At 40.3% G+C, this 24,350-nt stretch overlaps 1 protein-coding gene across 2 annotated transcripts in view; it reads left to right on the forward strand.

The window, feature by feature from the left end:
* SNCAIP (synuclein alpha interacting protein) overlaps window positions 1-24,350 on the forward strand; it is a 100,017-nt gene that overhangs the window by 68,208 nt on the left and 7,459 nt on the right. For both annotated transcript variants that reach the window (XM_073344812.1, XM_073344813.1), the window contains exons 6-10: window positions 2,714-2,827; window positions 6,049-6,174; window positions 8,923-9,092; window positions 19,193-19,285; window positions 21,831-22,887. In XM_073344812.1, coding sequence (XP_073200913.1) covers window positions 2,714-2,827; window positions 6,049-6,174; window positions 8,923-9,092; window positions 19,193-19,285; window positions 21,831-22,887 — 1,560 coding nt within the window. The remainder of the gene's footprint in view (window positions 1-2,713; window positions 2,828-6,048; window positions 6,175-8,922; window positions 9,093-19,192; window positions 19,286-21,830; window positions 22,888-24,350) is intronic.

The raw sequence follows: 24,350 nt of genomic DNA on the forward strand, positions 1-24,350 counted from the left end.
TGCTAAATTAAAGCAAAAAGGGGGTATTTCTGTCATTAAGTGATGTCACATAAGTAAATAAAAATGTGTTTCTTTTATAGAGTTAATGTCAGCCATAAACCACTGTATCATTTAATGGATTGTTGTTGTTTTATTCACATACACATTAACCTAACTTTAGCTTAGTTAACTGGTATTAAGAAAAATCAGCTGTTCTATTTCAAGGAACTTTTATTCATATTAACTCAGATTCAGACTAGTATTCCTTTACTGGCTATAACTATGTCTTGTTTTTCACTCAGATGAGTATAGTATTAAAGACAAGTATGGGAAATATGTGTTGGTAAAGCATGACAGCACTTTTGGTAGTTTCTAATGCTGCTTTTTTCAATGTGCCACATCTGAAGCTGCAACTTCTTCGATATCAAGAGCAGTTTGGAGTACCAGACCAAAGTTAAAATGGACCTCTTGCAGAGCACTAGAAAAATGAATGTCACCTGGGAAAAAGTTAAAGCTTATGGGAAAATGTATTTTACAGTAAAACATGAAACTTTATAGTGCTGTTGTGCTGTAGTAAAATCCAATGGTGTGCAGGAAGTTTGACAGTAAAACTAAACTGCTGTCTTTCAAATAAGGAATGAAATCGATGTCTAACTTCTCTTGGCAAGTAAATTGCTTTTCAGAGTTATAGGAATCTTAGGCTGTGTCTACACTGCGCTTTTGTCATTAAAACTTTTGTCACTCAGGGGTATAAAAACCACCCCCCTCCAACCAACAAGAGTTTCAACAACAAAAAGTGCCTGTGTGGACAGCACTTCATCGGTGGAAAGTGCTCTCCCAGTGATGAAGCTACTGCCCCTCGTTGGAGGTGGTGTCATTTTGTCACCAGGAAAGCTCTCTCCCAGCGACAAAGAGCAGCTACGCTGCGTACATTGCAAAGGCATGGCTCCAGTGGCACAGTCGTGCCATTGTAAGGCACACGGTATAGACATAGCCTTAGAATGACTGTCCTGGCCAAATTCAAGTCTGGATATCCACATTCTGTCTCCCTAAAGTCCTCTTGCAGTTTCAGTTGAGTGTAGTATTTTTCTTTACTACTTATCCTAACCTGTCAGATAGCGTTGCTATACTCTGCTAACTTCATTGTCTTCCTTCCCAGAGTGCGTGGCTGTTTTTTCAATAGTTGATGAAGCCATTCCTTTTGTTTATAAAACGTGTGGGCATCCTTTGAGATAAAAAGCACTATACATATTTATTATACTATGAAGGCATGGGTACTGTATCATGTAGGAGACTCAGGCACAAGTTCCATTAATTATAATGTGTTGTGCTTGTGTTGTCCTTCAAGTTGTAAAATTGTTCTGGCATAACTAAATTTGACAGTCTTTAATCCCCATCCCTGCAACTCTTTAGGCACCAATATAATTTATTATGGGTTTTATTCTCCTTGCACTTGTTTTACACCAGTATGACTCCAATGGAGTTATATAACAGTATGACTCCAATGGAGTATATTCTGATTTACACCAGTGTGCAGACCCAATGTCTGTGTATAGGAGCAGGACTTCCCATACCAGGTTATTCTAATTGTCTCTGACAATGACCACTGCCACATGCTTCAGAAGATGATGTTTGTGTGATGCACATCATTCTCCATTAAGGACTGAGTGAATTCCAACCAAGCCAGGTAATTTAAGACCTCATTCTGATTCTTTCATGAGCTGGAGAGTTGAACTGGAGTAAGTGCTGTATCAAGCAAGTCACACTGCCATACTGATAGTTTGTTTTAACTTATGTGAAAACCCCCTGCAAATTATAAAGGGTTCCCTTGATGACTTTAGTTGTTTAGCAAACACTATCATTTATTAATCCATTTCTTTGATTTAAAAAGTCTCAAAATAGAAGATTTTATTTGAGGGGTGGTAAAAAAGGTACTGTTTTATCAAGATGGTTTTAAATTTGGCTGCATTAGAGCCAGGATCTGAGATGTAAGATTTCTTTTAAAGGACTGATTAAAAGTATATATTACAATATTTTCACAGCTTTAATTATTTTTAATTAAATTGAGAGAAATATAAGAAAGTGAGTAAAGTAACTTGAAACTTTTTAGATAGAGCATTACAAAGGTTTTACAAAAAGATAAATAAGAAATGTATCTTATCAGGTAAAGGCAGGTCAAATTTTGTATCTCCTAATCTAGAGAGTATCCCTTTAACTGTGTGACAGTAAAAGTTTAATATATGTGGCCAAATCATACTCTATCTATTCGCACAAGTAGTAGTCCGATTGATTTGACTTCTAAATTGCTGGGACTAATCTCATGAGTAACACAAGCAGAGTTCCATTCTGTACAGCTTGAATATTTAAATATCACTTCATTTACTCTTGAAATGCAGCCGCATCTGTGGTGTCATTCAGCAGCCATTCTGTGCCAAAAACTCTATACAACAGGCATTTAGAAGGGAAAGGGAGGAATAATTTATTCATATAAATCTCCAGGGTAAATTTTAAGTAGGCAAAATGTTATCAGTATCACGTTATAATTAAGCCAGCCCACTTGCGTTAACAAATATGTTATAAGTAGATATAAACACAACCTTGCAAACAAATTAGGATGATTTACATGAACATCAATATGCATACATGATTCTCATTAGCATTTCCATATGTAGTAGATGTGGTTTGGAATCTAAAACAACTGGAATTTTTTTAATCCTTCTCTTTCTCTATTTAGAATGGTCAACTGGAGTGTGTACGGTGGATGGTGAGCGAAACAGAAGCCATTGCTGAATTAAGTTGCTCAAAAGATCACCCAAGCCTTATTCACTATGCAGGTTGCTATGGTCAGGTATGGTTCCATTTTAAATGAGTGTTTTTGCTTTTTAAAAGAGACTGATTCAATGCTTGCACAAGAATTCCCTTTTATACTGTTCTTCATGTGAGATGTTTTGCAACAGAACTTACATTCATTACTAAATGCAACCTCTCAATTATTAAACACAAACTTTCTTAATTAGTCAGAATGTTAAGGCCCCATACAACTGCATATTTTAATTAAGGTGTTTTAAAATTATTTCTCCTTCTAGTTCCTGCCATCAAGATGTAAATTATTGGCTGTGGGTAGGGTTAAGTGACACATTAGGTTGGTATGTTACTCTCTCACCTCTGGTAGAAGAGATTAGTCATCTCATCATGGTCCTAATGGACTTTTGGCCACATCAGAAAACAACCAAGCAATCTGGTACAGTTTACATGACCTTTCCAGGAGACTACAAGCCTGAAATAATTTGGCAAAAGCGTGACAATTTAGGAATTAGATGCGTTCGTTAGCAATGGCGCAAGGTGTGGGGAAACTTGAATAACATCTGCCTACCTCTAGCCATTTTTATTGAGCTTTATCTAAAAGCACGTTGTAAACTAACCTTATCTTATACTAATCGACATAGAAATCTAGTGACGGATAACCTTAAAAGGTTCAGTGTTTGTATGCTTCTGCCAATTATACTGATTTGTGGGGAGCTTGGGGGAAGATACGCTACTAGATTACACAGCCTTCTGTTACTATATGGTCCTCTTTCCCCAAATAAGCCCTACAGTGAACCCTCCCCAAAGGACCCCCATCATCTTTGGGTTCTGAGGTGTCTCTTGAGGAAAAGAACTAATGGGCTGCTAACCCCCTCTCATTCCTCTGGTGGATAGGTTACTCTCCCCCAAATTTCTTCAGGGACCAGTCAAAGCCTGATGGCCTTCAGAGGGGGAGTGCACAAGCAGCCCTCATCTTATCCTGTGTAACTGGGAACAGCACAGAACCAGTTGCTGATTTTGCCACCACTGCTTTTTTTCCCTCTCACTGATCTCTCATTGAGATACTGCAGTTCTGCCTGTCTAACTGGCCCTATGCATGGAACTGGAAGCATTTCAGAGAATGCTACCATGGAGAATGCTACCTGGACTTTAATCTATTTCCTAAATTTAGCTCCCAGGTCCTCTCTCCTACTTTTCCCTATGTCATTAGTACCTATATGTACCAAGACCACTAGCTCCTGCCTAGCAGTGTCCATAAATCTATCTAGCTGTTTCAAGAGGTCCACGACCTTTCAACGTGCACACAATCATCATGCACTGCTCCTGATCATTACAAACCCAACTATCTCTATTTCTAATCATCAAATCCTCCATTGCTATTACCTGTCTCCTAATAACAGAAGTCCTCTGTCCCAGAGGGGAATCCTCAGTACAAGAGGATAGCATGAGATCATCTGGAAGAAGAGTCGCAACTATGCAATTGTTTCCCTCCTCTCCAGCTCGATGTTCTCCTTCCCTGAGACTTTCATCCTCCTCAGCAGCACTGAAGCTGTCAGACTGGGGCTGGGATCACTCTGTGTCCCTGAAAGTCTTGTCTTTTGTATCTCTTTGTCTCCCTTAGCTCCCCCCATTTCAGTCACTCTGGTCTTAAGAGCCTGTACTTGGTCACTGTGGACCATGAGTTGCTTGCACCTAATGCACACATACACCAGCTGCCCACAAGGCAGGTAATCATACATGCTTCACTCAGTGCAATAAACTGGATAGCCCACACTCTGCTGCTGGACTTCTGCTTGCATTATTTTTACTTGTTTTATTTGGTCTTTGTTTTTTGAGGGGAGTTTATTGGCCTAAGTTTACAGTATGTTTGTTAGGTGTTTTTGGCTCTCACACTCCCTCTCTAATCTCCCTCAAGAAACTCTCCCATTCAATAGCTGCTCTGGTCACTTGGGAGCAGGCTTTTTAAATCCTTGTTCTTGCTGTGTTAGCCCCACCCCCTTGTCAAGGGATCCTAAAGGGATCAGGAATTAAAGGATAGCAGGCTATAACCTCATTAGTAAGCTCTCAGCCTTGCCTGGCAGGCTTCTAGGTTCAGCACAGCCCCCAAAACAGACCACACTATGAACTCAAATCAAGCATGCACACAACAGACAAACTCACCCCAACAATCACGTAGTCACTCCTCCTTCACCTGGAGCAGCATGTCATGGAAGGATGCATATCTTAACTGACATGCTTAGAACTTTTTGTTTTGGGAAACTTAGATTATTGGTTTTTTTTAAACCATTAGATCTAGCATTCTACAAGTGTAGGTTAACCTTAATAACGACTGCAAGTGGATGATAATCACAAGCCTTGAAAATATGAGATATAACTGATCAATATCTATAGTCTATTGCAGATGTGAATCACAGATGTGATTACCCAAATCTTATGGAGTTTGCCTGTTATCCTCCATTTTCTTTGAATTAATTTAGTTGAAGAACATCTCTATTTTCTGTGCATTTCCAAGAATCTTCATCTTCAAAATACACTAAATGATTTCTTGTACACTGAAACAGCCTTTTGACGTTCAAGAATTCATTTTTCATCTGTATTACTCAAACATTCATTTAATTTATCTACAGATGCCATTTGGGGGTATACCTATTGAAGAGTAGTCATTTGAGAGAGAGAAGTTATTTTAATGTTTAAAAATATTAATAGTAAGTTGCCTAGAACTAAAATCTAGGGGCAAACTTTTAAATGGGTTTGAACCTGGCCTCTAATTTTGTGTTTGCAGTCGACTACTGGTACAAACGATAACGTTTAGTCATCCACCTACTTGGTTTTTAGGTACGATCAGATGATAGGTGACTAAATGGCATAATTTGCACCATACTAATTGGAGGCACAGAATTTGAGGATAGCTTCAAAACTTTGGACCTTAATATTCACCAGAGAAGTTTATATAAAAACATTTCTAAACTATAGTTGTTTTTAATCCTACATAAGCGTCTCTCTAAAATACTTATTGTACTTTTGTTTTCTGATAATTAAAACTTAAGGGCACTACCCAGCAAAATGATGTTCCTTCACCATTGTTGGCCAACACGGCAGGCATCCCCAGAGATTGTTCCAAGGAAGAATTTTAAGGGGGATACCTGAACTGAAAACAGGGTCTTAAGAGAAGTGTCAAGCAACTTTAATAATAGTTAGTGTTACCAGCGCCATCTCTAATAAATTTTGCTTTTGCTTTATTTCTTTCTTAATCTTTTTCCTTAGGAGAAAATACTTCTCTGGCTTCTCCAGTTTATGCAAGAACAAGGGATTTCTTTGGATGAAGTTGACCAGGATGGTAACAGTGCAGTGCACATAGCTGCCCAGCATGGCTATTTAGGATGTATACAGGTAGAGTACTAACTACACATATTTCAGAGCACTCCTTTAAATTTAAAAATCTGCTGATTAAAAATCCTTAATATCAAAATGGAGAACTGTATCGATAAGAAATAAATCCTTATAATAAAAAGATACTAAAACCATAAAAAAGCTTGAACAAGTAGGCCACAAAGTGAAACTTCTAAAAACGTATGTACCTTAAGTGCTAAACTCCACTCTGTTATACTCATGTAAATCCACAGTAATTATGTTGTAATGAGACAAGAATTAAGGACTGAATTTGTAGAGAGGTTTTTTTTTAATTGATACACAGAAAGATAACATGACTCCATGTGCATTAAGATGAGACTACCCCCTTAATGAGTTAATGAACTTCTAAAGAGCTGAAAGGGACTCTGTCAGGATTGATAGGCATACTCTGGCATTGACCTCCTTTGAAAGCTCTTACCTTTCTGATGCTTGCCATCTATTTCTCTTTCGAGTAAACCATTGCAACTATCCAGAAGGGGGGAAAAACCATAAACAGCGATGGTGCACTGTGATGAACAACTGCACGCAGAGCTAGCTGCCCAGTCCAGCATTGCACAGTCTTAATCCCTGGGAATCATCAGAAGCATTGTGCACAAAAATGGTTTCTAGTGTTCAGTGCTGCTAGCACTTCTTGTGTTAGGCAGCCAAAATTGTTGACAGGATGAATAATGGATGGGGAAAGAATTAGTCTAAATGGATGGCAAATGGATTGTGTGGAAAAGGAGAGTATCTGAGAAAGATACTGGTCAGAAAGGAAGGAGAATAGAGAGAAGAGGAAAAGAGAAGATCAGCTACATGGATGGAAGACACAAACCCAGAAGCCGAGATGGGAAAAAGAAGATACAGGGGCAAGAGGAAGAGAGAAACAGAGAAAATGTATCTGACCAGTAGTAATATTTTTTTGAGAGTCATAGACAAGGAGTGCTAATTTCAGGAAAGTCATTTCAGGCATCTGTAAGTAGTAAGCACAATAGGAGAAAATTGTACCAGCAGACGTTGAGGTAAGAAATCGATCAAACAGATTTGGAGACATGACCATTACAAAACTTTGATTCCTGAATTTCCTTGTTAGTGAGATGCTGTCCTGCTTTGAAAGACGTCAGGAGTGGACCCTTCCCAGTTTATTGTGAGAGTCACATTAAACGAATCAGCGCATATGCGCAATCCCTATCTTAGTGTTTTTTTTGTTATTTTTCAGATAGTTGCAACGATCAGTTGGAAAAGAAATAGATGGAAGGAATGCGAAAGGTGTAGGACCTACCAGATGGGAGCACTGTCATGGTAGGTCAATGTTTAAGGCTACCAACTTTGACAGTGTCCCTTAGAGCTGTGCGATAAATTGTGAAAGAGCAGTGTTTAGCAAATGATTTTGCGTGGAATGGTAACAATTCCAGTCCATTCTGGGAAATGAAGTTAAATGGAACGCAAGACTAGTCCCGTTTCCCTTCTGAAGAGGTAACTTGAATAAATTGTCCTGAATTTTTGAAAATAATTTTTTCTTTGATAGATAAACCAGTAGGGGAAAACCTGGCAATTACAGACCAGTAAGCTTTATATCAGTACCAGGAAAATTTATTTGAAATAATAATTAGATTCTTTTTTTAAAAAAGCACAGCTTCTGTAAAGGAAAGTTGTGCCACTCCCATCTACTAGAGTTCTTCGAGTGTGTCTGTCACCCCTCTGAGTCTGCCACATCTTCCATCTACAACATGCTCCTATGCCAAGGGACCAGGACAGAAAGCTAGCTGCACTGACCTTATTATTCCCAGGGATTCCCTGTGCCAGTGAAAACCCAGCTGAGCTGAAAAGCTTGGATCGGTAATTTCATAGTAAGGCATTCTTAAAATCAGGCTAGTTGGTCACTCACAGAAAAAGGTAGATTTTGTACAAGTGCATTTGAAAAAGGCTTATTGTATTATTACCAGAAGTGAAAGTAGGCTGGTACGGGCCAGTACAGTGTGCCCCTTTTTCCATGCACCCCCCGACTCCCCTCCCTGGCCACCGCCGAAGGGGGGGGCCAAAAGGGGCAGCTGCCCCGGGGCCCGACTATTGAAAAGTGCCTGGGGTTCCCGGCTCCTACCGCAGCAGCAGCTGGAGCCCCGGGCCTTTTAAATCACTGCCAGAGCCCTGACCAGCATGGGCTGGCTGTGGGAGGCTGATCCCAAGGCCCCACCCTTTCCGGGGATCCAGAGCCAGGTCCCCGTACCGGTAAGTATTTTATCTTACTTTCACCCCTGATTATCACAAGCAAAATTTGGCAGGTGTCCAAATGTAAACTCTCTTTACATTCACTAGTCTCAACCCCAGTGTATACTGTATATTTAAAACCCATTATAAAAGTTACATTACACAAAGTAACAAAAGGTGTAAAATCAAATTAACTGTGGGACAGGAAAAGCAAAAAGGGGGAAATGTATCATCTGGTCTCTATAATCATCTTAAGGGATAGTTCAGTATTCTAAATTATTCCTGTTCCCCATTGTTAACTTTGATTGTGAAGTTAGAGCTCTGACTTACTGAAGAGTTATCTGTATGGATGATTTTTAAAAATAATTTAGACCAAGATTTTCAAAACGGAGTGCCTAAAATCAGGGTTCTAAATTCAGTTTTAGGAACCTTAATAGGAACACCCAGCAGTTCCCATTGACTTGAAAACCTTTGCCTTAGTTTATAGCAGAGGTTTTAAAGACACTTACAGCTAGTCGTGTTCTTTCTACATCTTTGCAGACATTGGTTGAATATGGAGCAAATGTCACTATGCAAAACCGTGCTGGAGAGAAACCCTCACAAAGTGCTGAACGACATGGACACACCATGTGTTCCCGTTACTTAGTGGTTGTGGAGACATGCATGTCATTGGCATCTCAGGTTGTGAAGTTAACTAAACAACTAAAGGAGTAAGTGTCTAATTCATAAGGGTGGGATAGTGGCTACACGGGGAATGTTCTCAAAACAAGTCTCTCCCTTGTCTTCAGTTTATTAACTAGGTCTCTGCTTCCTCTACATTAAAATTAGTCAATTAACACTTTCCCCTTCTTTCTCCATCCACCACCATACTCTTACAAACTCTAATCAAGCTGCTCCTTCATCTTTAACTGCTTAGCTCTTCTACTAATCTTGGTGAGAGTTCGCTGTTCTTATGTGGGCGTGGGTTTGAGTGATGATATCTATGTATTTATGTGTGTGTAAGTAATCACCTTACACTTGTTCCCTTAAAAGCCTAAGGATCATATGATTTCTAATCTTATTTTTCTATTCACTTAGCATACATTTAGATGCATTAAAATGGTTATTTGCAATTACAGTGTTGCGTGTTGACGTTTTGAGGAATAACGAAAATAGTAGTTGGAAAGTCTTTGGGTCTTGGAAATACAATATTTCCAGAATACTATGTTCTGGTTTTTTTCTGCATATGACCAAGTTTGAGTGCATCACTATGGCTCATAGCAAATGAATTAGCTATAAGGGCCTGATTTTCAAAATGTTAGGTGTGCGATAGCATGTCTACATTGTGTAAGCAGTTATTGTGGTTGAATGTTCCCTTAGGGTGAATTTTCAAAAGCACTCAGTATTGGCCTAACTTGGCTCCCATTGAGATCAGTGGTAATATTAGACCAAAAATGAACCTTGAAAATCCAGCTTTTAGTGCACGCTATATCCCATTTACACATTCAGACATGGGTCACATGATTTATGTGGTCAATTACAAACCCAATGTTTTGAGAATCAGGGTCAAAATGTTTTATTTAATATTTATTCTTCCTTTGTTTTAAGTACATGTGTATCTGCTGCATAGGATTTTGTATATATAACAAAAAGACTTTACAGTAGCAACTTGCCTCCTTTATCATTACAGAACACTTCAGTTCATTTGAGGTATTTTGTTTTTGTGAACATATATGCAAACGTGTATACATGTGTTATTGAAACATCTCAGTTAGTGATAGTTTACATTTTACACACACACTGTAATGACCCCATGGGTCTTGAACCTGTAAGATTGCTAGTCAACTGACCTCTCCCTGCTCACACCCAGTTAATCTCTACTTGCTGACCAAACGGAGAGATCACGAAACCAAAAGCAACATCAGTGAGGCCTCTTCCGGGCCCTGACTGAAGGAACACCAGGATCTCTAATTAGTCAGGGCTTCCTGTGCCTCTCTTTGGGTTTAAATAGGAAGCTGTCTGCACAATTATGCTCTATCTGGTTGCTGCACAGACACCTCGTCCAATGCTTCAGACTCTGATATGCCTGATTACTAGTATCCTGACCGTGTCTTGATTCATGATGACCTGACTAGTGTCTGACCCCGTCCAGATGAGTTTGTGTGGCTCCTGCCCGATTCCTGGTAACTTGAACATGATGATCAAGAATTAGGTTGCTAAGCGGTGCAGTAGATCCAGCTGCTTACATTTCTTTCTTTCCTCACTCCCCACCCACAGTGAGAAACACCTTCCAAAGCAGTGAATTCAAAAGAGAAAAATGTTATATCTTGTCACACTTTTCATATGCTGTCATTCAGTATTGAAAATTCACTCTTATTTAGATACTCATCTCGGTTGTTATATTTTCACTAAAAACAAACTGAAATAGAAATGGAGAGTATAAATCACTACCATCAGTTCTCTGTTTCAGTAGAATTCTCTTTTATCAAGACTCACCGTACCTTTGTTAGATTTTACCTTTGATGTCTCATTGGGGAGGGAAGACTAAACCTGCCAGCCAGCAGGCACGTTTGCCCCCTTAGGAATAATATCTAGCTCAGACTATTTCCTGAGAACAGCAACAGGCACCTCCCAGACCCCCGGCTTCCCTTGAGCTGTAGAGCCTAGGAAGCCCTTAGAATCATTAAACTTGACTCCGGATTAGTTTCTGTGCTTGTCCCAGCTGGAAATCAATCTGTGCTCTGTAGGAGTCCGTCTCTTCAGGCCAAAGGGGTTTGTTCCACTGAGTGCAACACTGCCTCTCCCCCATCTCTGATAGAGACAAAATGCTGTGAGCTTCTTGTGGAGCTGTCTTGCAGCCTAGTCAGGCAGTGGAATAATCCATCGTTGGCTTGAAATAGCAACTTCTGCCCACCTGCTTGCCCCACTACTGGAACTGATAGGAGCAACTACCCACTATGCTTAGTTGCCCACACATAGCAGTCAGTGCATATTCTGGAAGAGGACGAGTTCAGGCCTTGCTTTGCCCCCACCCCCAAACCAGTGGCACAGAAACACACAGCGATATCACTGTCGTGAATGGGCATAGGGAGCCCCAGCTCCAGGCTAACTGGAAGACTCAGTGACTCCAGTATTTCTCAAGATTCCAACTTCAGCAGGGCCCCAGCCCCATCTGAGAGGGCCAGATCCTCAGCCAAGAGAACTTAAAGAGTATGTTCCTGTTGGCACAAAGCTTACTATGCTGGTTTTTCTCTATCTCTCCCAAGCCTATAATAGGAATTATTCCAGGAGCAGGAGGGATTACAGCTGGAGTGCCCTCCACTCCAGTGATCCTAGGTTGGCAGAATGGTCCCTAGGGGACTGTTCCATCCTGCATAAATTAGAGCAGCCCCTGGTTGGTCCCAGGATTGGAAGAGGCTAAAAGGAGGCTTAGAGTCACCTTTGCCTCCCAAACTCCCTCAGCTGTGCCAAGCATGACCCTATAGACTTCCAGAATGGCCACCTTCCACACTTGCTGCAAATCCTGGACTGATACATCAGGCCATTGCAGCATAACACTGGACACTTTCCCATCACCTTCCCCCTACCCTCCCAGTTGCTGCTGACCACAGCTTACTTCCACTTACTTACCAGTGCTTCACATCAGCCGGAGATAAGTGCCTTTCTCTGAAACCCCCTTGTATCTCCGTCCATGGAAGCGCTAAAGTGGTTAATACTACCACCTTTCTTTTCAGCCACTTCATCTGCCTCCCTGGAATGGGCGCCACTGTTAGCATGTTGTCAAGCCAGACTGTGCCAAATCTGATGGGATCTGGCTATGTGAAATCAGATCACCATCCCTCCTGCTCAGCCTGGCCAGCCAGAAGCTCAGATGCCTGAACCAGCTCAGGAAGCATCTCTTCTGTTTCTTGTTTCAAGGACCCTCCCCAGAAAAGGAGCACCTGGCAGAGAGCAACCCCAGGGAAAAGACACTCTGCTACTGGACTAAGCCCCTCCATGGTTCAGTGTTAAGGAAGAGCACAAAAACAGGAGTAAAACAGAACATTCAGATCAGTTTTCAGTTTCCTCTTGATCAGAGCAAATGGGAAAGCTCAAAGGCTAAGAGTAAACACAAAAGGTCTCTAAGGTGGTCTCAGTCTCTTCCTGGAGAGAAGATATGACACTCAGAAAATAGGAAATGTATAGAAGCCAGAAATCCTCCCTTTCATCCTCATCTTCAGAGTAAGAAGAACTCAGAATCCAGGCCAGAAGAGAAAGAGATCCAGGAAACTTCCTTCTACCATGGGTCAAAGGGAAAATGAAACAACAAACAAGTATTTATCTTCAGCTTGAATATAAAAAGCCCATCCTGCATCTCTCTGTCTAGTTATAGAGAACATGATCAATTCAGAATGGGAGCAGCCAACCAAAAGAGAGTCCCAAGACAGTCACAAAAGTTTTTCACAATGCCTACATAAAATGCCTTCGGTTGTACTTCTCAAGGTCAAATTAACAATTTGGTTAATCAGCCAAGGCGCTTAACAATTTGATTAATCAGACTGATTTCCTCAATAATATGTCTATGGCCTAAGGAACCCATGGACCTCTGATAGAAGACACCCTGATGCACAAATGAGCCAACTTTTGACCCTCTACTGGCATTATCAGCCTTGACCTGTGTGTTACTTGAGTTATCTTGGCCTGAACAATTCAGTCAGGCCTAAAGATATAAAATCAGCCCTTCCCTAGATCTCTTTGACAGTGCCTTTCCATGGCAGACTCCTCTGTGGACTCCCTATGGTTTGCAGCACGATGTATTGGACATAATACTATAGCTAGATGACATTTGGTGGAGCTGGGGGGTGGGAATCATCTACCCAAGCCAAGCACTAAATGGCTTCCTTGAAATCCTCAAGGGGCAAGCTCTTTGTCAAAGCAATGAATAAAGGAGCCCTAGAATAAAAAGATATAGACAAAAATACCCTCGTGTCAGTGAAGCATGGACTACAGGTTTTCATCAAAAAGCAGTCTGTCCTTTTGTTGCCCCTGTTCATCTACATTCTGTAGATAAAACATCGGGATTTAGCTGAAATTTTATATGAATGGTTTTATAAAGTTGTGTAGTTGAAGCCAAACAATTAATAATGATTATAGGATAAAATGAAACTTTATAGTATGCTCTATTTGTTTTGTGTATGGTACTCTGTTATAAAATATAAAAGTGTATTCAGATACCAGCTGTTAACTTTAAAGTGTTATTCCATCATTACTTATGTGTTCTATTTTCTACTGTATAAACTGCCTGTGTTTTTTAAATAAAACAATAGATCTGGGCACATTGAAACATTTTGATACAGTCTGGGGCCTCAGCTTGTTCCCACTATCATCAGTGACTAAACTCTCTGACTTGATTAGGAGTAAGGTAAGGCCCATAGTTAGTAAGGGCCATACCCTGAGGTAAGAATCTCAGTATTTGGCCTTTAGATGTTTAGAAGTAAATTAACCCCTAACTATACACACAGCAGTGAGGGTGATCTGTAATTATGTATTTTAATAGCAAAGTCCATAATATTGCATGACAAAGTACTGCTCATAGAATATCAGGGTTGGAAGGGACCACAGGGGGTCATCTAGTCCAACGCCCTGCTCAAAGCAGGACCAATCCCCAACTAAATCATCCCAAGCCTGATCTTAAAAACCTCTAAGGAAGGAGATTCCACCACCTCCCTAGGTAACCCATTCTAGTGCTTCACCACCCTCCTAGTGAAAAAGTTTTTCCTAATATCCAACCTCCCCCACTGCAACTTGAGAGCATTACTCCTTGTTCTGTCATCTGATACCACTGAGAACAGTCTAGATCCATCCTCTTTGGAACCCCCTTTCAGGTAGTTGAAAGCAGCTATCAAATCCCCCCTCATTCTTCTCTTCCGCAGACTAAATAATCCCAGTTCCCTCAGTCTCTCCTCATAAGTCATGTGCTCCAGCCCCCTATTAATGTTTGTTGCCCTCCACTAGACTTTTTCTCATTTTTCCACATCCTTCTTGTGGTGTGGGGCCAAAACTGGACATAGAGGGCCTGGGGGTATGTGTTTCTAGCAGGTGGTGTGGACTCTGTTTAAAGAGTTATAACTACCCCTCAAGAATATATGATCCTGTAATTCACAATGCTATCGTGTGTGCGCATGCATGTCTGTTACATAGTATTCATTATGTAATGAAATGAGGGAAATATGGCAATGGAGTAAGCTTTAATATTTTTAGTTAAATAAGGAATAAATAGAACTAATGTTTTTGTATAGTGCCTTTCAAAAATAATTGAGGTTGGGCAGGAGTAACGGTAAGAAAAGATGCTCTAGTGAGGGAAACATATAAATAAAGGTTTCAGAGTAACAGCCGTGTTAGTCTGTATTCGCAAAAAGAAAAGGAGGACTTGTGGCACCTTAGAGACTAACCAATTTATTTGAGCATGAGCTTTCGTGAGCTACAGCTCACTTCATCAGATGCATACTGTGGAAACTGCAGCAGACATTATATACACACAGAGATCGTGAAACAATACCTCCTCCCACCCCACTGTCCTGCTGGTAATAGCTTATCTAAAGTGATCATCAAGTTGGGCCATTTCCAGCACAAATCCAGGTTTATATAAATATAGATAAATAAACCTTTATATAAATAAAGGTTACAAGTATAGGAAGTTTTTAGTTACACCTATGAAGCAGTTTGTATTCTTTCAGATTAGTTCTCCCTGTATGTGATTTATATTTCTTATTTTAATATTCTGAAATGGAAGTTGAGAAAAGGATAAGAGGTGAGTGAATAGCTATGTAGCTATCAGAGAGTAATTGCAAATGAAAATAATTTGCCTGACCCTGGAAAAGACTGTGTCTTGGGAATTTACAGTATAATCCAGTGCTGACAGACTGAGGGAGTGATTTTAAAATAGTACACAGAACTGAGTAGGTGAAGGGAAGGAAAAGGCAAAATTAAAAGACGAGAAGGTGTGTATAACTTAGTGTGGTTATGCTTTGAGAAGTTACTGTAAAATGGCATGTTGGGATCTCCCCTTTATTGCTTTAGTACTTTCCAGATCCACTTTGTACGTTAGAAGAAAAAACATTTATTTTCTGTCAGTCCTGCAAATACAACCTGGGATCTGAGAAGTCATCTGGATTCTTTCTGGCTCTGACATTTCCAACTATAAAGACTCTGTATTTTGAACTTAGTTAACAATTCTGTTGATGGTATTTGAACTAGGAAAAAATCCAGCTCACTGTCACAGAGCTATGTTCGTTCTGCACAACTAACAAGATTAAAAAAATACTAAAATACTAAAAATATAAAGGAGGTAGATAAGACCAAAAACAAAGCAGATAAAAAGGTAGTGCTTTTTGCATGGTCACTTTTAATGTACAAGTACCTATGCTTAAAGGGGTAGGAAATAAAATCAAATATGCTGAAAGCATTGTGGGTAAACAGTACTTTACACCACCTGTCTTGCACATTTATTAAATCTTTCTAGTTTTCTCTTTCGTGTGAGGCTTATCTGTGATAAGCTAAATAGCAAGACCCACAAATATGGGTATTTTAGTTAAGATGGTACCCGAATTTAGTGTACGTTGAGTATTCACGGCTATGTCAGGAGACAGCTTTGTCAGTGGATAGAGGAGTCAAAGCTTCCATCCCAGGAAATTTAGGTCCATTGTCTGCAGTCTGCTCAAGGCTACTTTGTAAGTAGTACACTTTGAACCATCCAGAAAGAACCAGTGGTGAAGTCCTTGTGAACAAGAAGAATTTCGAGCCAGCAGAAAGATGGCAGATGTGGCTCCACCACCTCTTGAGCCAGCCATCACACTAACCATTCCCAACCCACAACAGAAGGGGATGGAGAGGATGGGACACAGTGGAGCAGAGTTCAGATACACCTAATCATATGCCAGCATTAAGTTAGGACTGCTCCTGTGGTGTCCTAATTTGCACCCAGATTGGATAGCCCTGAATCAGGGAGCCACAAGAAGCTCCATGCAGTGTTCTCCCCCGCCTTCCACTCAGGACTGGAGAGTCCAGAATTCTGCTCTAGAAAGTATCTTTACATATCTTTTCGAAACACAAATGAATCCATTTTCTTGTGGCCTCAATCAGTATAGTTCAGATTTGTCCGTGTCTTGAATATGTCCTGGGATTACAGTAATTTTAGAGCAAAGGGAAGTAAATCTGTACACCAAGTGCAACTCCTAAAGTTATAAATTGTAGCTCATGGCCACTCTTTGAGATAGTCTCTTCATGCACTGCTTCATTTTGAGCTGAGTAAAAGGCTGTTTGAATCAAGATAGAGTATTGTATAAAATGTGCTTCAGTCTTAGGTTGCTTAACCAGCAACTAAACAGCATGTGCCAGACGACTTGGACTTGCAGGGTTCGGACTGCAAGGCTCTTTCGTTGCAGTGTAGCCTTCCCGGTTCGGGTTGGAGCCTGAGCTCTGAGACCTTCCCACCTCACAGGATCCTAGAACCTGAGCCCGGAAGTCTACACTGCCATGAAACAGCCCAAGGCCCACAAGTCCAAGTCACCTGGCATGGGCCAGCTGTGGGTTTTTCATTGCAGTGTACACATAATCTTAGTGGCCAGCATCATTGTATCAAATATGAGCCTAACTAATATAGTGTCAACTTTCCTAGCAAGTTATCAGTGAATGCTTCAGCTGGGTGCAAACTTCATATTCTAGAGAACTGGATTTTTTAAATAAAGTAATAAAATATTTCCAAGGGTGAACTGTTCAAAGGTGAGCACCTAAAGTGAACTCTCAGAAAAATACACAAAGACAACCAATATTTGTGTATGCACTTTGGTTGACACAACTTCTGCACACACATTTGAAAACTTGGCCTTTTTAAAAGTATATGTGCAGTAAAACCTGTTATACTACCCCACCCCACTATTAATTCTCTATATGACACATTTTACAGAAAAGCTATTCCGGAAATCTTTTAGAGAATTTTAAAAAAATGTATTGGGATTAGTTCTTATATTGTTCTACCTGTGTCTTAGTTACCGTGAATCCAACTACAAACTGTCAAAGAAGAGGAAGAATTAAAACTAATAAACTTAAAACACCTCTTAAAAAGGCCTTAAAACCCTTATGTACATAAAAACTTCTTGATGGTAAAATGTTGTACGTGGGAACATAACCTGGCAGAAGGAAGAATTACGTCTGCTATTGGAAAGCTTTCAGAGTAGCAGCCGTGTTAGTCTGTATCCGCAAAAAGAACAGGAGTACTTGTGGCACCCTAGAGACTAACAAATTTATTAGAGCATAAGCTTTTGTGGGCTACAGCCCACTTCATTGGATGCATAGAATGGAACATATAGTAAGATATATATATATATAGAGAGAGAGAGAGAGAGAGAGAGAGAGAGAGAGATACAGATAAGTTGGAAGTTACCATACAAACTGTGAGAGGCTAATTAGTTAAGATGAGCTATTATCAGCAGGAGAAAAAAAACTTGTGTAGTGATAATCAAGATGGCCCATTTCGACAGTTGACAAGAAGGTGTGAGGATACTTAACTTAAAGAAATAGATTCAAGGTTTTTTTTTCTCCTGCTGATAATAGCTCATTAGCATCTCACAGTTCGTATGGTAACTTCCAACTTATCTGTGTGTGTGTGTGCATATATATCTTACTATATGTTCCAGTCTATGCATCTGATGAAGTGGGCTGTAGCCCACGAAAGCTTATGCTCTAATAAATTTGTTAGTCTCTAAGGTGCCACAAGTACTCCTGTTCTTTTTATTGGAAAGCTGTGAGTCTCTCTTTTCCTACAGTTATGAAGCCTCAATTTCTAGCTCTGCAAAGTTTTGAGATAGTGGAGTTTAAATCTGTCATTGGTACAAGAGTAAATATTGTCTGTCTTGAGCCACACAGGTACAAGAGAAATGCAATTTATTATGGATGTCATCTTCATATTTTTGTTTATATAGATATAAGTGTTCATATTTGCATATATGGTCTTTCTCTCTTTCTTTGCTAGGGTTGCTCTGTAATCATACGTGCAATATCAGTTATGCACAATATTGTGTGTTTATTTAATTGTGGTTCTCCAAAGCTCTAGACGTGCATGCAGACTATTTACAAAGCACATACAGAGTAAAACAGGAAATTAAGAGGTTGTGTATGGGCTATGGTTGTGTATTGTATTGACTACACTGTGGTATTTTCGTCACTGTCCTATGTGGGAGTGCAGGTACACAGTCTGCTCTATCCGTCAGGATGAAGTAGATAGTTCTGCTGATGCACTAGTCCTGTTTTGTGGGCAATGGCCTTGCCCCCTCCTCTTAACCTTCCTGGGATTTGCTCTGTAGAGGGAATAGGAGTGAGCAATACCTGCACTCCCCAGAGCTAGAGCCTCCTGCAAGGGGCATCCATTCCCTTCCCATGCATAGCTGAGCAAGAGCCATCGTGATCTGACCTTAAGTTTGCTGTGACTTGACAGTTTGGGATTTTAAATTGGCACCAGAGGGATTAAGCTTTGTGCGTCACTCAGCTCCAGCAAATTGCTGCTTAAAATTCTAAACTTGCAACTTACAGCAGTCACTAGCAGTAATAAATAATTTATATTAACTAGGCAGTTTTCAGAAGGTGCTATACAGTGATCACGGGGTTCCCATAGGGATTAGAGGCAATTTGCAGGAGTACAGAACCTCTTTGTCCATGTTAATATTTGTATACACTCCATATTTGCATCTTCAATTATAGATGAACAGAGCCTTTCTTCTGAATGTGATGTTGAATGAGTGGTATCATTTACCCTCTTGTTTAATGATGGGTTTAATGGTTTAATATTTCCTTACAGGCAGACAGTAGAACGTGTGACATTACAGAACCAACTCCAGCAGCTTTTAGAAGCCCAGAGATCAGAGGGCCAATCACTACCAACATCCCCAAGGTAACAGTTTACAGGAGTGGAATTCTAAAGTAGTGTAACTTGGAGCCTTTTTATTGTATAACTATTATCAGGAGAGATGATGGTCTATCTATTCATTCACACGTTAAAAAATAGTAAAACATCTGCTAAAACTCAATACATTTCTTTTTCACTGCTGATTTAAAATTCACATCTTTTAAATTGCCAGCTTGTAATAGGTGTAAATACTGGACATTCTTAGAAAGATGTAAGCAGAATTAATCATCCCTGTTCCTCACCAGTATAAAATCTGATTTATTGTGAAAGCCGAGTACATTTTGTATAAGATGAATCACAGTGAACGCTGGAAACACCTGGTGAAATTGTAAAGCTTCACTTTATGTGGTCCATTGTAACCTCATGCTGGCTATAATTCATAAAACCAGTTGCTAACAAAACATGCTTGCAGATTAATGTGGCTCCTCACACTCCTTATGTGTTTTGCCCATACTAGCTAGTGTAAAAAACCACAAAACCAGAAACCTATATAATTTAACGTCAATGCCTTTTGCTAAAATAGATCACTTGACATAAAACTGCGGGGAGGAAAGAGACAAGACTGGGAGCCAGCAGGCCTGGTTTATGTTTCTGACCCTGTCAGACTTCTTATATGTCTTTGGCCAAGCCAATTTTATCCTGATCCTGCAAGAACTTAAGTATGTGCTTAACTTTACTCAGTTGTCAGTCCAGTTGACTTCAATGGGATTGCAAATGCGAGCAAAGTAACACACATACTTAAATGTTTGCAGAATTGTTCCCTTAATCTCTTTCTCACTCAGAGTCTTTATCTGTAAAATGGAGATGATACTTTCCTGCATAAGAGGGGTGTGTTATGGAGCTAACTTGATTTTAACATAGGCGCTGAAGTCAATGGAAAGAGCCACCTATTGACTTCAGTGGACTTAGGATCATAGAATATCAGAATCATAGAATATCAGGGTTGGAAGGGACCCCAGAAGGTCATCTAGTCCAACCCCCAATCAAGCCCATAGAGTGCTATTTATACAGTACCTAATACGTTGTGGGAAACATACTAATCATTAGTATTTGTAGAGTGCACTGGATGGGGTATTATACAAGTGCAAATCATTATTATTTATATTCTTTTCTGAAGTAAATGCACCTTCTGAGACTGAAGAAGTGTTTGTATATACAAGAGGGGTGGATTGGTGGGTGAATTGCTTGGTTGGTATATCTTTTTCACATGGGAGAGGAAGATGCATGCTCTGCATCACTTACTAATTCTAACCACGAACCACCTCCTCTTGATTATGTGGGTAGGGATGAAAGTGGCTCTTCATTTTTTTTTTAAACTTTGCTTTTATGGTGGTCACTTTTTTCCTCCCAGTTACAACTCCCTCACCCATCCTATCTTACCATGCCAATAACTCTGCTCATTGAAGCACATTCCAAGAGCCAAAGGAAGATCATCAGAACTAACCCTCTTTCACGCAAATGATAGGAATCTCTATGCTAGACCCAAGTAGTTTTTGCATGCACATTTCCCAGGAGGCCAGATACAGCTTTCATTTGTCTATTTCATTTATTACTATTTCACTTATATACTAAACATTTCTTAATTAAGATGAAGTGATTAATAATAGTATAATTAATGTAAAAAGTCCCAGCATTAGGACTATGAAATTATTAGAACTATAGTTGTTTGAAAAAAAGAAATTCACACCTACACTGCCTCAAATTAACTGTAACTGAGTTCTTTGCCTGTGGCCATGAGTAAAAGCAGGGTGGTGTTTTGTTTGTAATCAGGATATGGAATTTGTGGACTCTGACCCATGCCTCAGGGAAGGAGCTCTGTAACATAAATCCTTTACAAGACAGACTTAAGATTGTATTTCCTTACTTTCTAATATTTGAGTTTTTTATTTGTGTAATGTCCTAATAATGTGGAACTTAATTAATGTATATTTACATCCTTTTCAATATGCTAAATATAAAGGGGGAGGTGTGAATGGCCCTAACTTTTTATATAGTCTTACATGGTTTATTGTTAGTGGTGGGTGAATCCAACATGTGTGAAATGCACCTCTGGCTAGCACAAAGCATGTTTGTGGTAATTAGGCCAAGTTATCTTTGTATTATGATTGGACAAAAATAGTTAAAAAAGAATGCTTTTTTTTTTTTTACCTTTTTGAAAAACATGTAAGAAAGCTCTATAACTGAAAAACAGCTGTTTCTTTCAATTTTTCCTATAAAACACTTCTTTGGAATTCAAGTAGCCATACACAATTTCAGGCTGTACTGAGTTTTTCTTTGTGAATTTTAGGAGAGAAAGGGAGTCAAAATCTAGTTTAGAATGGGAACAGAGTAAAAGCCTTCATGGTGGAGCCACTGCAGTTGCTCCATAATAATACATTCTATGTGGACAAAGATCAAGGGGATAAGAGGAGCAATATGCTCAGACAGATGCGCACTGCAAATGGCAGCACTGAATTTGATATCTGTACATATTTGACCGTAGTGTCCTGTATTGAAAATCATTTCTCTCTTTTTTTTTTTTTTATTTAAGTTCACTATTGTCCCCTCCTTCTGGCAAACCCCAGTGGAAAGCTTCTGATGCAGATGATTTGTCTCTACCAAAAAGTAAATTGAACACCCAAGATGGGATTCAGATTCTTGGCAGCCTGGGAACTTCCAGCCATACTCGGTCCAAGATGAAAGACGAGGACTCCGATAAAATCCTACGCCAATTGTTGGGGAAAGAAATCTCTGAGAATGTCTGTATGCAGGAGAAGCTGACATTGGAATTTCAGGATGCTCATGCTTCCTCCAAGAATGTGAAGAAGATTCTACCGGAGAAAAGAGAGCTGAAGTTAGCCAGACTGAGGCAGCTTATGCAGAGATCCCTCAGCGAGTCTGATACAGACTCAAATAATTCTGAGGACCTGAAGAATACTCCCGTGAAAAGAACTGACAAACCAAGGCCACAACCGATAGTAGAAAATGTTGAAAGCACTGAGAGTTTGCACCTGATGATTAAGAAACACACTTTGGCAGCAGGGCGCCGGTTTCCTTTTGGCATTAGAGCTTCCAAATCTGTGGACGGCCACAGCCCATCTCCCTCTTCAGAGAGCAGTGATCCTGATAACGAACCCCAGTATCAGTCTGGGACTGCATCTCAGAGCCAAGTTTCTGGAGATGCCTCTCAGTCCAGCACTGACAGTGCCACTGTTCAAAAGGTTGCTACGAGTCCTAAGAGCGCCCTCAAGTCTCCCTCTTCAAAGCGCAGAACCTCCCAGAATTTAAAACTCAGAGTAACCTTTGAGGAGCCCGTGGTGCAGATGGAGCAAACAGAGGTTGAACTGAATGAGGAAAAGGACAAAGACCGGGGCAAAGCGCCTCAGCGGGCTCCAGCCAGCACTGAACCTGGGGATCAGCTGAAAAGGCCATTTGGAACATTTAGATCTATAATGGAGACTCTGAGCGGGAACCAGAACAACAACAACAACAGTCAAACAGCAAACTTGATGAAAACCTCATCAACATTGCCCTTTACCTCTTTAGGAAGAAAGGCTGCAGATAGCAAGGGAAATCCAGCAGCTCCTACTAAAGGAAAAAATAAGACAGTGAGTGCTCTCAGGGTGTGGGGAGGAGGTGTTTTTTTCCTCTCATTTCTTTTCCTTTTTAAGTAATGAACAATTTGCCTTTGATTAAGAATGACAGCTTCGTGTTCTTCCTTCCCCACTGCCATGTACACACAAACAAACAAGCGCTGTTTGACTGGTAAAAAGAAACACAGAGTGCAGATCATAGTTGGCCTTTATTGGAAGACTTATGGAAGGAGAGGGAATTGTTGAGGGTGAAATTCCTCTCCCCATGCAGAGAGTCAGCACAAAATCTAGGAACCGCTTAAGTGCACAAGTGGCCTTAATTGAGCATTGGCTCTGTGCTCTGCACAGAGGGGAGTTTCACCCAGAATAAATTTTTGATCTTCTTGTGGGGGACAATTCATAGTGAGAACATTAATTTTAAAACCTTTGGATTACAAAGCAGTAAATAAATTCAGGGCCACCCCTATCTTATAGATCTGGTTACCCGGAGTGGCAGGATTGAGAGAGTGGCAGAAAATAATGTAAACATACCCTTTTTCTGCCGCTGCCCCTCTCCGCCTCCATTTCCGCTATAGTGCTCTCTATGAGCAGCCACTGCCCAATTCACTCCTCACACCCTCCCAGCTGTTGCTTTCTTTCCCCTACACCCTCCTATTCATATCAGAGCAGCTGATTGGTACCTGAGAGTTGGCATGTTATAGTGAGCTGAGCCATGATGTAGCTCACATGCAGCCAGGGTGCCCAACTAAGTGCCCCTCCAGAGAGGAACTGGAGAAAGAAGGATGTGTCTGTTCAGAAACCGCCTCCCTTGTTTGAAAGAGGGAGCAGAATTCGCCCAAATGAATGTCTTTCTGAGGGAGGGAGAGAAAGAAGAGTGTGTGTATGTTTGAGTGCAAGAGAGACAGAGGGGTGGGAAACAATGCGAGTACAGTGTGTATGTATATGGCTGTAAGGAGCAACAGGCGTGTCTGGCGAGGCATAGAATAGAATGTGTGAGTGACAGGATGTGGTGGAGCACTGAACGTGAGTGATGAGTCAGGGTCTCTTGGGGTGAGGAGGACGAGGGAAGGGATAAATGGAGGGGAAAAAAAGGAAGGAGAAATTGAAGGGGAGGAGAAACGCTAAAAGAACAAAAAGAAAAGGAGTACTTGTGGCACCTTAGAGACTAACCAATTTATTTGAGGATAAGCTTTCGTAAGCTACAGCATCCGATGAAGTGAGCTGTAGCTCACGAAAGCTTATGCCCAAATAAATTGGTTAGTCTCTAAGGTGCCACAAGTCCTCCTTTTCTTTTTGCGAATACAGACTAACACAGCTGTTACTCTGAAACTAAAAGAACCGCAAACAGACTAAGGGAGAGAAAAATGGAGGAATTATGTACTGTCGAAAAATACAATTTCGGAGTAAATGGAAAAAGAGGAAGAAAAGGTGCATCCAAATATACAGCCAGTGAGAAGAAGTGAATGAAGGAAAGAAAA

The sequence above is a fragment of the Lepidochelys kempii genome, chromosome 5 (assembly GCF_965140265.1).
Source record: "Lepidochelys kempii isolate rLepKem1 chromosome 5, rLepKem1.hap2, whole genome shotgun sequence".
NCBI classification, from domain to species: Eukaryota; Metazoa; Chordata; order Testudines; family Cheloniidae; genus Lepidochelys; species Lepidochelys kempii.